The sequence below is a fragment of the Drosophila tropicalis genome, unplaced genomic scaffold (genome assembly GCF_018151085.1).
Source record: "Drosophila tropicalis isolate 14030-0801.00 unplaced genomic scaffold, ASM1815108v1 contig_4, whole genome shotgun sequence".
NCBI lineage: Eukaryota > Metazoa > Arthropoda > Insecta > Diptera > Drosophilidae > Drosophila > Drosophila tropicalis.
In genome coordinates this window covers 2,483,184-2,495,418 of record NW_027172862.1, presented here as the reverse complement: position 1 = coordinate 2,495,418, position 12,235 = coordinate 2,483,184, and the positions used below count along the sequence as shown (strand labels likewise).

The window sequence follows — 12,235 nt, the reverse complement described above, 5'->3', positions numbered from 1 at the left end:
TTAACACAAAAAAGATCAATACTAAAAGGAATATTGGTTTCGGTTGAGCCAGTAGTACTAAAGTGTAATTATAATTTTGTATTTATGTATATCCCCAACATAAAGTTACAACTATAGGTGAATACATTTGTACATATAGGCAGCTAGCAGTTCAGACAAAAAAACAATTTGAGTTCATTATTGTAAAAAATACCGTTATGCATCTGAGCTGCATACACATTTCCATCCATCTATAATATATGATTTTAAATAATTTTGGGTAGCGAGTTTTTGAATTTATTATTGGTATTATGGTTAGCAAACTTATACGCTTAAGAATATTTTATGTGATCCACCACATAAGGTCCTGCTCTATAAGTCGGGCAGACGACAATGAGATGAGGACCAAGCGAGGGGGCAGCATGGAATAGACAAGCATTTTTATTACTTTATTGTTTCATTTATAAATATTTGGGGGATTGAAGAAAAATGGGAGAAGGGGATGGGGAAAAATTCAGGACGCACACACACAATTAATTGTTCTGGGGCTTGGACCATTCCACGCTAAGAATTAAATGATCATAACCATGACCATTAAGGATTTCAATCGCCGCCGCCGCATCCTTACGCTGTTTGAAATGCACATAGGCGAATCCTTTGCAAAGGCCGGTATTCTTGTCGCGGGCCAAATACATTTTGCTCTGCGGGCCAATTTTCTTAACCAGTTCTTCAAGATCAGCTTCGGTCATCGATTCCGACAGATTGGAGATGCGAATAGCGGCCGTATCATCACGACCGCGCATACCCATGCCGCCCTTTTGGCTGTCCTTGAGGAATGGTGGCACATATTTTCCAGATTTTGGTGCATCGACAGCAGCAGAAGCTGCAGCAGCTGCCTTCTTTTCCATGAGATTGGTGTCCATAGCTGTGCCTTTGTATGGGCAATTAACCGACCAATGCTCTCCATTGCAAATACGGCATTTGGCAATATTCTTGGAGGGATCCAGAAGCGGGTCGTTGGCCTTCTCATCCTCCTTGGAGTTGAGAAACTGCATAATGATTTCCTCAGATACCATAGTCGTTTGGGAATTGGGGCCGGGCTTGTCATTCTTCGATTCACCAAATTTCGTCCAAGTGCGTCGCTTGGCCACTGTTTTCGGCACAACCTGCTTGGAGATTTTGTATGTTCGCACCACCTTGGTCTTTTTGTCATCCTTGTTGTATTTGTATTCCGTAACATATTTGTGACCATTTTCTACAGTTTCGGTGGTCGGCGGCAGGCCGCCATAGTCCAGCTCCACCTCATCGGCCCATGAAGATTTAATTGTTTCTACACCCGGCATCTGTAAAAAAACAACCGCGGAGATTGAAGAAAATGGATCTTTGAGCGTTTGTTGACTTTTTCCTTATGAAGTTACCTCGGTATACAATGCAAATCAACAATTAATCAGGGAAATAAAAAATTTCGCCACGAGGTAAGCAAGATGTGCAATCTAAGGATGGGTGAAATGTCGATAGTACAAGTATCGACAAAATTGGGACAATCTGTAGATTGCCCAGCATAGTTAAATGTGACTTCACCACGACGTAACAATATTGATTACATAATAAATATAAAGACTCAAGACATATACAAATAGTTTGATGAAATCGGCATTCATTAATATTGTTATCTTGTAATTTGTTTATGTAATTTTTTCTAAAAATATCGATAACAAAAAATCGATAAGTGGCCAAACGTCTAGTTGCCGAAAAAGTAGTGTTGTAAAATGTAAAAGTTTTGTAAGTATGGCGTTGCCAGGTGCCATATTATAAATGTTCGTTTTTTCCTGTTTTTAAATCACTTATCTTTCGATTTTAAGACAAAACAAAAATTTGCTGAAAGACACAAGAATGTTAAAATAGGCAATCATTTTTACTTAAGACCGGAAAACCCATGTAAATTACTTTACGTAAGAGTAAAGTATTTACCTAAAACAATTGAAAAATGTCCACAGATTTATGTAGTAAGCTAAGAATTATTTGTACTATCAATTTGACTTTTCACTTTGTGTGAATTTTGTATCGTTTCAGATATTAGAATCGAAAAATATTGGAATCAAACTAAAAGCAATTTTTCACGATAAAGAGCAATGACGACCAGACGGAGCAGTTGTATTTTGCTTATAATTACCCTGACTATAATTGGAATCTGCATGGGACTTATTGTGGTTTACTCTGGTTTTCATCACGAAGATGTTAGATTTAAAACGATTCTAATCACATTGGTTATTGTTTTGATCTTTCAGTTTATCATAGGCGATCCTATAAAATTTGTTGTATTTTCGATTGACGAGGCTTTCTGGCCAAAAACAATAGTTCAACCAAAACCAGACGTAAACCACAAGGAATACACACGTGTGGACATATTGAGAATGGAATTGCAAAGAATGCGTAGCAATTTTCTCATCACCGAGGAGTTTCGCAATCAGAATTTAAATATTAAATACAAGTACATTGCACAGGATTTGTGGATCTATGGGATTTATTTTGTGTTGCTGATGTGCATGGTGATGGTGTCGACGGATGAAACCTTGTACTATAACACACATACAATACGCAGATTGATTATGGAGAATCATACCGATTATTATGGACTTAAGGAGATCTATCATATTAGTCAGCTATTTGATTTTATTGAATCGACACTTGTGTCGGCATTCGAACCGAATACTACATCCACGGGTATGACCGGCTGGGTACATTGCAATCAGACAAATCTTTTGGGAGTTGTTCGCCTTAGACAGCTTCGCATAGTCGATGAACACTACGGATGGGAACCCCCTCAGTTTTCGGAGATGTCGTACATGCCCGATTGGCAATTGCCATATCGGCGACTATTCTACACGGACAAATATTGGCGCATCTATGAGCCATTTTTACCTATCTCGGCCAGCTATGATCTCATCGATATGTTGTTGCTTAACTTCAATCATATTGGGTTCTTTAACGATTATCCAGAGTTGAAGGGTTATATAGCTCTATTGGCTCGTACCCGTCAGAATAGTATCAAAATAATGGACTATTTAACTGAATACCATTGGCTTAACTATAACACTTGTGCGGTCTTCATGGATTTTACTCTATACAATGTCGATGCGAATGTATTCAGTGTCTGTACACTGCGAGTCGAGCAGACACCCTTTGGCGGTCTCTTGCAACATGTGGATGTGGAAAGTGTCAAAATGCTTGATTCTGTTGATCAAAAGTCATACTGGAATTTACTGGTACTGCTTCTGTACGTCGTAATGGTCATTATATTTTCAAAATCTTTGGTGTTGAGATTATGGTACGATTCCGGTGTCTTGAATAGCATGTGGAACAAAGTAGATTTGGTTATATTCGTGTTAAATGTCACCGTTTTTACCTTGATTGTGGTACGAGAATGGCTTGTTTCTTCCATGCTGAAGAAGGTGGAAGGTGCCAGTAAAATGGAATTCATTGATTTTCGTCGACCATCACGACTGCATCAGTTGACAACGATTATGGTTGGATTTCTCATCTGTATCACCACGTTGAGATTATGGCGCGTTCTTCTATTCGCAAGCGTTTTCAAATTATTTACACGCACCCTGTATCTGGCCTGGCAGGCTGTCTTTAGTACCGCCATGGTGATTATTGTATTCCTGATTGGCTTCTGTTTGGCAGTTGTCATTATTAATGGCAATAATAGTGCAAATTTCAATCGATTCGTTAAGAGCGTAGTCACCTGTGTGTGCTTCTCGTTCGGTTTCAGTGGTCATGTGAATCCCTCCGATATGTTTATGGGCGGCAAATGGTTGGGCATAGTCCTCTACGGCATTCTGGCTTTTGTTATAGCCGTACTTCTGATCAATGTTTTCGTTTCACTCATCAATGACTACTTTACCACTGCCAAATTGTTGAGGGATGCCAAATCGGATATTCGAATCAATTTTTTGCAATTTCTACGTGTCGAATATGCCCGATTTTTTAATATTTTTCGAAATTTACCATGCTTTCGCAAAAAATATCGTAGCCATAATCGCACAGTGACGGAGAACATAAATCGGAAATTGGCGGAACGATCCAAAGGGGTACAGAAAACTTCTCAAGTTCTGCTTCGCCAGAAACAACTTAATCAAATCGATGAAGATAAAGTGAACCTACAATACAGAACACGAGGTGAAAAATTGATGAAGTTGAGGGCTATCATTAATAAGCAGATCGAATTATTAGACGTATATATATTTGGCGAGGAGCAAGATGCCGAATATGGGGATCCCAGTAAAGAGACTCAATAAAACAGTTTTCAAATTTTTTAAATTATTTTTCATTGGTTTTAAAAACCTTTTTTTTTCAAATAGACGTAAAACGATAAATACTTAAAATGCAACCCTTATTTGAAGTTTGAGTTATTTGTTAAATTGACAGCTGCTTAAAAAATATAAAATATATCATTATTTTAGTCTAGTCTAGCCATCGTTTTAAATACTTACATACATACATAGTAATTGAAATTTAATGTAAGTGAATTAAGTTTTCTATGGAAGGAGTTTGCTAATTTAGGTAAGAAAATAATAATACTACCCTTAAGCCAAAGATCTTAATAAAACCCATTCAAAATCATGGTCCATTAAGAATATAGAAGTACATATATAAAATTAAACATCTTCGAAAACTGTGATTCATTAAACAAAATTTAAACTAATTTAAAAAAAAATTTTTTCTTGATCATAGGAATTAAAATTGTTTTGGTTTTTTTTTTTTACAAAATATCGGGTTTATTGTGAATAGCATAAAAAAATACTTCAGATGCGACAAAAAATTAAAACAATAAAACCTTGCGAACCTTGCAAAATGCTGCCCAGCAGCAGAGGATCTCGCTCAACATATGTACATATATATGTATACATATGTATGTATGTACATTATTTATGTATATGTAACTTAATTTTAAATCTAAAAGTCTTTTTGGCATATAGGTGGCAGGCGAGGGTGCAGAGGGGGTGGGAGTGCTGGTGGTTTTATATGTAAATCAATGGAAACTACCTTTTATTGGTCGGCCTCTTTAATTTTACGTTGTCGCAATGCCTGGGCATCACGCGTCCGGATTGGCTTAGCTTTGCCCGACTTGTCTACCACTAGATCATCAGCATCGCTAATGACATCGCCACCGCCACCGCTACCGCCGACATCTGCAATATCTGATGATTTCTCATCCAGGAAACTCATCATCTCATCATCGTCCCGTAGACTACTGGTGCTGGAGAGGATCACACTACTTGCACTGCGTTGCAGCGTGTTCGTGAGCCGAGAGTATTTGATTTGCAAATTGTGCAGCCAGGTGGCATCGGACCAGTGGTACCAGCTGAGCAAAAAAGATGACCAATATAAAGAATAGATTGGTGCTAATGGCTGGAAAGAGATAACAGACACAAAAAATGTATTAGATGATATCATTATATAAAAGGAGTGTAAGTGAGGCGGAAATGCCAATATAAACATACCTACAATGGCCGATAGGACAGGCCAGTTAAACATTATATACCGCAAACCCGTAAAATCGGCAACAATATGCAAAGTAACCGTATAGAATTGTATCTTTTGCGATTGAATCTCAACATAAACATCGGTTATGGGATGCTGTCGTTCCTCTAAATAACGCGAGAATATCTCGACAGGCACCTGCTGGAACTCCTCCTTCCAGCCAAGTACATATAGGGGACTTAGAGCCCAGGTGGATATCATGCGTATCAATGGAGAGCGATAACGCATCATGGCCGAACGACAGGAATGACCACGCAGCATCGAATCATAGTCGCGCATCTCAGCGCAAACCATGAACATTCCAAGCTCCAAATTTTGTGGAGATTCGGGCATATCTATATTGATAATAACCTTATATGCCTGACCGACCATTAAAAGTTGTTGCTTCTTTGTCAACGACACATGGGCATGGGGAAAGGTGCAAGGTGTGCTTGTCTCCAGGCAGGTTCTAAAAACCAAATGATTTAAAATTAACAAAAACAAATCATCCTAATATTCTCTATACATATGTACATACATATGTAAATTTTCATTGCACTGACTTACATACATATGTACATGTACATATGTAGTATGTATGTATGTATGTATGTACATATATTTAATCGCATCGTGTTAAAATGCTTTTATTATGCCAATTGTGACTTAATTTATAACTCACTTGAATTGCATGTGCACTGGACGCGTATGCGATATAGCCGGCATGTATACATAATAGAAAGCCGCATACATAAAGACAGCTAGCCAAATGATCAATACAACTGCAAATGCAATGAGTCCCAGACGCAGCACCAATTCCCGTAATGTGCCCACTTTCTCATCGGCTTTGGTCCGGAAACGTTCATAGACGCCATACGTAAGATTAACAGCCGGACGTATAAAGAACCGGCGTCCCAGGCCAAGTGGATCAAAGCAGAATACAATGAAACGCAATATGAAATTCATAATGTCAAAGTGCGTCGACGGCGGCGATCCACAGTTAACTGGCAACCTCAGCACACTGCGGCTTACTGACCACTTAAATTGTTGCGTCTGTGTAATTATCAAAAAAACACTAACTCATAACAATATCAATTTTGAATACATATGTACACACGAATGAATACATTCCATATGTGAACCCGTATTGCTTATCGGCCTGATAATGCTGCTGCTGCTGCTAGTCTAAGGCGGTGTCTGATTCATACCACGACCACCAAAATAATCCAATACTTTTTAATAGTTAGTTACTATTAGACTTGTGCTTCAAAGGTCGTACAACAATATCAAACGAAGTTAAGATTAGATTTGCCTTTAGACTCTTCTTGATTTGTGTTTCCAAATGTTTTGAATGAAGGAACCCCTGTAGCTTTATATTGTCCTGTATTTCCTTTGGCGCGTGGACTTTGTAACATAAATGGGGCCCAATTCATTCATGGTTCAACAACGCAAGATAACCTTAAATAAATATATTTTTAATAAGTTTTTTGCTTTCAAAAAATTATTGACCCTTAAAAATACAACTAACAGTTGAATTTTTGAGCTTTTTAAAATTGAATCAGTTTATTATATATATATATATATATATATATATATATGTATCCTAGTAGTTTTCCTAGTAGTAAGTAATCAGATATTGAAGTATCTTTAAGTCAAGTAAAAATTCTGTACGGTACCAACATTTGTAAACTCATATACTAAAGTTCATAAAAATATTTAATAATAAATAAATTGGTGTGTAGTTAATTTAAATTGTATAGTTGACGTCACTCATTGACCGGCTTTACGGAGTCCTCTTTGACATCAGCTGTATTTATTGTTATCGATGAGTTTGGTTTGAACATCTATCAACTTTGCGAGTACTACTTGCTTGGCCATAGTTCATTCGACGGTGACCAGCACTGGGTGTCAATTCAGTGGGTTTGGCAACACTGTTACCATCACCATCATATCCATTTATTGCTACAAACTCTTCTTGTTGTACAAAAAGTCTAAACGAAACGTGAAGTTTGTTAGTATTAGTTTAACCCAAAACTATAGTGTTTAACAGAAAGATAAACGTAGTTAGCATTGAAGTTAACTTCCCGGTGGTTAACAAAAGCGAAGACACGAAAAAAAACACTCGTACCCAAGAGGCGTGAGCGTGACGACGACGACGACAAGGGAGAGAGAATAAGGAAAATCGAAAGAGCAAAAAAAAGTAGGAAAAAACTAAATCAGAATCGGAGAAACAAATTAAATTAATTTAGCGTATGCTATATGAAACTCAAAGTTATCTACATTGACAGCAAGTGTAACTAACTGAAAAGTAAGTAAAGAAAATTACAATTGAAAACTTCAGCGAATGTTGAAATTCAAATCGAATGCAATTTTTTTCTTGTATGTGCCGTGTTTTTGGCTGCCCCATCTTCGCTCTCGTTCTCTCGCACTTACTTTCTGACTGCTGCTTACTCGTTTTCGTTGTGGCTCTCACTCTCTTCATGCATTTTGCTGTTTTGCGATGCTCTATTGATTTTTTTTTATTTTATTTTTTTTTTTATATATATATTTGGTGGTGGGAGGAAGAGAAGAGTATGAGATAAACGTGATGCGTTTTCTATTACTACCTGGTCTCGGTGCAGCAAATGCAGCGGTTTGAGCAGTTTTCGGTTACCTTCCCCCATGTGCTCCTTATATTTATACATTCATTAATTCATTGTCTGTGTGCGTGTGTGTGTGTGTTTGTTCTGTTATTCGTTGTAGGAGGAAGAGGAAGTACAACATCGAAATCGAGTTCAATTCGCAGCCAGTGTTCATCCTGTACGACATGTATGCCGGAGCATATGCACCCACTGCCGGTGGCATTCAGCAGCACACGGGAGGCGGCGGCTATTATGGCAATGGCGCTGGCGCTGCCGGTGCCGCTGGCGGACCACGCCACGAACGTCCCTTTTATACACGCAATAATTATCCTGGAGCAGCTAATGGAGCGGCTCTAAATGGTGGCGGAGCTGCAAGCAGTATGCACTTCGGACAACCCTATGGAGTGATGACCTATGGTATACAGAATGGCATCAGCATGGGAGCCCCGGCTGCAGCTGGTGGTAATGGAAATCCGTATCGCGGTGGAAATGCCGTACAAAATGGTGCTGCCTTTGCCAGTGGCGGCGGCGCTGGTGCTGGCGGTGGCTATCAAGGTCAGGGCGGTCCACGAGGCAAGAATCCAAGTTATGCACAACGCTACCAAAAGCCACACAACGGAGGGGGTGGCATTATGGGCAATGGTGGATACCAGGGACAATTAGCTAGTAACTACAATGCAGCTGCCTTGGGAATGCTCTCCAAAGAGGAGCGAGCCGAAATTCAGCGCGAAAAGGCCAAGAATCCGGGACGCAATCTGGTTAAGCCAAAGTGGGAGAATTTAGCACCATTTCACAAAAACTTTTACAACATTCATCCAAATACACTGAACAAGACAGAACAGGCTGTCGCCGAGATGCGTCATGAACTAGAGATTACCGTCTCGGGTAATGATCTGCCCCATCCGGTGGCCAATTTCGAGGAGGCATCGTTGCCGCCACACGTCATTGACGAAATGAAACGTCAGGGTTTCACAAAGCCAACAGCTATACAGGCTCAAGGTTGGCCCATTGCATTGAGCGGCCGCGATCTGGTCGGCATTGCCCAGACAGGCTCCGGCAAGACATTGGCGTACATGCTACCGGCCATTGTCCATATTGGCAATCAGCCGCCCATTTTGCGTGGCGAGGGACCCGTTGCCTTGGTATTGGCACCAACACGTGAGTTGGCCCAGCAGATTCAGTCTGTGGTCCGTGATTATGGCCACCTGTGTCAACCAGAAATCCGTCACACTTGTATCTTTGGCGGCTCTTCGAAGGTGCCGCAGGCTCGCGATTTGGAACGCGGCGTTGAGGTGATCATTGCCACACCGGGCCGTCTTATCGATTTTCTCGAGAACCGCAATACGAACTTGCAGCGCTGCACCTATCTGGTGCTCGACGAAGCCGACCGTATGCTTGACATGGGTTTTGAGCCCCAGATACGTAAAATCATCGAACAGATACGCCCTGATCGTCAGGTGGTTATGTGGTCGGCCACCTGGCCAAAGGAAGTCCAGGCCCTGGCCGGTGATTTTCTTAACGATTATATCCAAATTAATATTGGGTCTATGAATCTCTCTGCCAATCATAATATACGTCAGATTGTTGAAATTTGCACCGAAATGGAAAAACCGCAACGCATGATGCGTCTACTTAAGGAGATTGTACCAACTACCAATAATGCGGCCAACAATGGTAATAAAATAATTATATTTGTGGAGACCAAAATTAAGGTAAATAAACCATACTCAACTCTCATGTGGTCAAAATATTAATAATTCTCTTTGTCTTTTGTTTCTCATCTTAGGTGGAGGATATCCTACAGATTATTCGTACCGAGGGCTACACTGCCACATCCATTCACGGCGACAAAACTCAAAACGAGCGCGACTCTGTTCTGAAAGACTTCCGCAATGGCAAATCGAATATATTGATTGCCACAGATGTGGCCTCGCGTGGTCTGGATGTCGAGGATTTGCAGTATGTGATTAACTATGATTATCCAAATTCATCAGAAAATTATGTACATCGTATTGGACGCACGGGTCGTTGCCAGCAATTGGGCACGGCTTACACATTTTTCACACCGGACAATGCCAAACAAGCACGCGAACTGATATCCGTGCTGGAGGAAGCCGGTCAGACACCATCGCAAGCGTTGCTCGATTTGGCACGCTCCATGCCGAATTCGGGTGCCTATCGCGGCAATAAGCGTTGGAATACCAGCAGTGGCGGCGGAGGTGGCATCGGCGGTGGCAGCAGCGCAAGCGGTGGCTATCAACAGCGTCTTAATCCGCTCAATTATCAGGCCGGAGGCAATAGCTATAATAACAATCGTGGTGTAAGCGGTGGCTATCAACAGTATACCCCCCTGGTAATCAATATCAGCAGAATGGCAGCAACGGTGGCGGTAGCAATTGGAATCGCATGAACCAGCAGGGAGGAGGCCAGGATGGCGTAAGCCAGCGCAACGGCGGCAATAATGCCTACCGTCCACGGGCTCCGTTTAATAGTGGCGGACCACGTGCCATTATGGGTCATCAAGGTGCTGGCGGTGCTGGTAATGGTGGAGTCGGCGGCAGTTCCGGCGGTCCACAGCCTCATTTGGGTCAACAGGGTGGTCCATATATGCCTCAGCCGTATCGTGGTCGCGGACAATTCGTGCCACCGAATGCTACAGCTGGTGGCATGCCACCAAGATTTCAACAATATCCCAAACGCGAATATCAGCCGCAGCATTATCAGACGGCACAACAGCAGCAGCAGCAGCAAACAATACAGCAGCAGCAACAGTCGATACCACAGCAAAAACTGTCGAAGGATGACAAATATTCCTCACAGCAACCGGCAACAGTGAGCACTCCCGTGGTGCATTATACACCAGCCAATTCGCCGCCAATTTCAGCTGTAGCTGCTGTTGCAGCTGCCGCAGCAGCTGGTCGCACTGTTGCCCCAGCTCCACCGCCGGGCGGTGCTTATCTGTATGATGCAGCCGGAGTGCTAACAACAGCCGGTGCTCCCGGCACCAATCCGTATGCCAGCCAGTTTAGCATGCCGGCAACATATTATGCTACCGCTGCCCAACATCATCAATTTGCCCCAGCTGTGGCCGGACCAGGTCCGGGAGCTGCCATTGAGCAGGCAAGCCAGCACTAAAATGGCCGCCACCACTACCCATATTAACAATTGCTTCAACTCCACCCCCAACAACATCAGCAGCAGTAGCAGCAACAACAGCTATAATAACACCACCAACAACAACAACATCATCATGGACACAAGAAATGACAACAATCACCACACACTCCCAATGCAGAAGAAGACATTTGCAGCATAATGCAGCACCCAAGTCGCAATATTATTATCTCTTATCTTCTTTTCATTATATTGATACTCAACTTGAATTCACAATGCGCGGACCCTTTTGTTTTTGCTTTCTTTGTCTTTGCCGTTTTCCTACCAAACTTCTCTTATCCATGCTCCTTTATTTCTCAATAATTGTTCTTCACTAAATGGACAAAAAGCAACTAGATGGCAACAACAACAACTTAATGGGGTAAGTCGAACAATTAAGAATTTCAAACTAAACCAAAATCCGATTAGAGTTTCATGAAATTTGGCATGCTGAATTTTGTTCACATAAATTATTTTCTAATTTACATTATTTCTACTTATATATGTCTCGTCAACAACAACAACAACAACTACTACTACAACAGCAATAACGAATATCAGCAGATCAAGGCGGACATCAGTTTCCTGTTAGCAGCAGAGAGAACGAATAACCACATGAATAACATCCTTTCACCCTCAAAATGAATCGAAGGTAAAACAACCAACCAACCAACAAACCAGTCAAGAAAAGCAACGTCAAAATTTGTAAAATAGTTTTTAAACTTTTCCAATTTCCATAAACAAAGAAAAGAATATATACATAGATATATATATATACATATACATATGTATATAAATGTATATATATATATATATATATATATATTTAAAAGAAAAACAAATAGGGGGAAAATTTGTGGCACCGTTGCATGTTCTTCGAATGTTTAAAGAATTTAAGTAAGGTTCGTCTTCTTTTTTTATTTTTCATTTAAATTTGGAAAGTTTTTTTGTTAGTT

General features: G+C 40.7%; 4 protein-coding genes across 4 annotated transcripts; 2 read left to right on the top strand and 2 right to left on the bottom strand.

The window, feature by feature from the left end:
• Positions 1–253: 253 nt before the first annotated feature.
• Positions 254–1,557, bottom strand: eIF3g1 (eukaryotic translation initiation factor 3 subunit g1). The gene is made up of 2 exons (XM_068285017.1): positions 1,398–1,557; positions 254–1,322 (listed from the first exon to the last, which is right to left on the bottom strand). Exon 2 carries the CDS (start codon positions 1,320–1,322, stop codon positions 513–515), a length of 810 nt encoding a protein of 269 aa, XP_068141118.1. The 5' UTR covers positions 1,398–1,557; the 3' UTR covers positions 254–512.
• A 590-nt stretch (positions 1,558–2,147) lies between these two features.
• On the top strand, positions 2,148–4,305 carry brv3 (brivido-3; the record flags this gene model as incomplete). The annotated part of the gene is made up of 1 exon (XM_068285342.1): positions 2,148–4,305. A coding segment is annotated over one exon (2,133 nt), but the record flags the coding sequence as incomplete, so codon positions are not given.
• Positions 4,306–4,722: 417 nt separating this feature from the next.
• Positions 4,723–7,307, bottom strand: Seipin (lipid droplet biogenesis associated protein seipin). The gene is given in 5 exon segments (XM_068285267.1): positions 4,723–5,358; positions 5,360–5,394; positions 5,487–5,974; positions 6,188–6,963; positions 7,186–7,307. Coding segments are annotated over 4 exon segments (1,134 nt in total). The 5' UTR covers positions 6,472–6,963; positions 7,186–7,307; the 3' UTR covers positions 4,723–5,031.
• Positions 7,308–7,408: 101 nt separating this feature from the next.
• mahe (maheshvara) lies at positions 7,409–11,883 on the top strand. Its single transcript, XM_068285266.1, is given in 5 exon segments — positions 7,409–7,813; positions 8,248–9,838; positions 9,913–10,474; positions 10,477–11,661; positions 11,825–11,883. Coding segments are annotated over 3 exon segments (2,874 nt in total). The 5' UTR covers positions 7,409–7,813; positions 8,248–8,311; the 3' UTR covers positions 11,262–11,661; positions 11,825–11,883.
• The last annotated feature ends 352 nt before the right edge of the window (positions 11,884–12,235 follow it).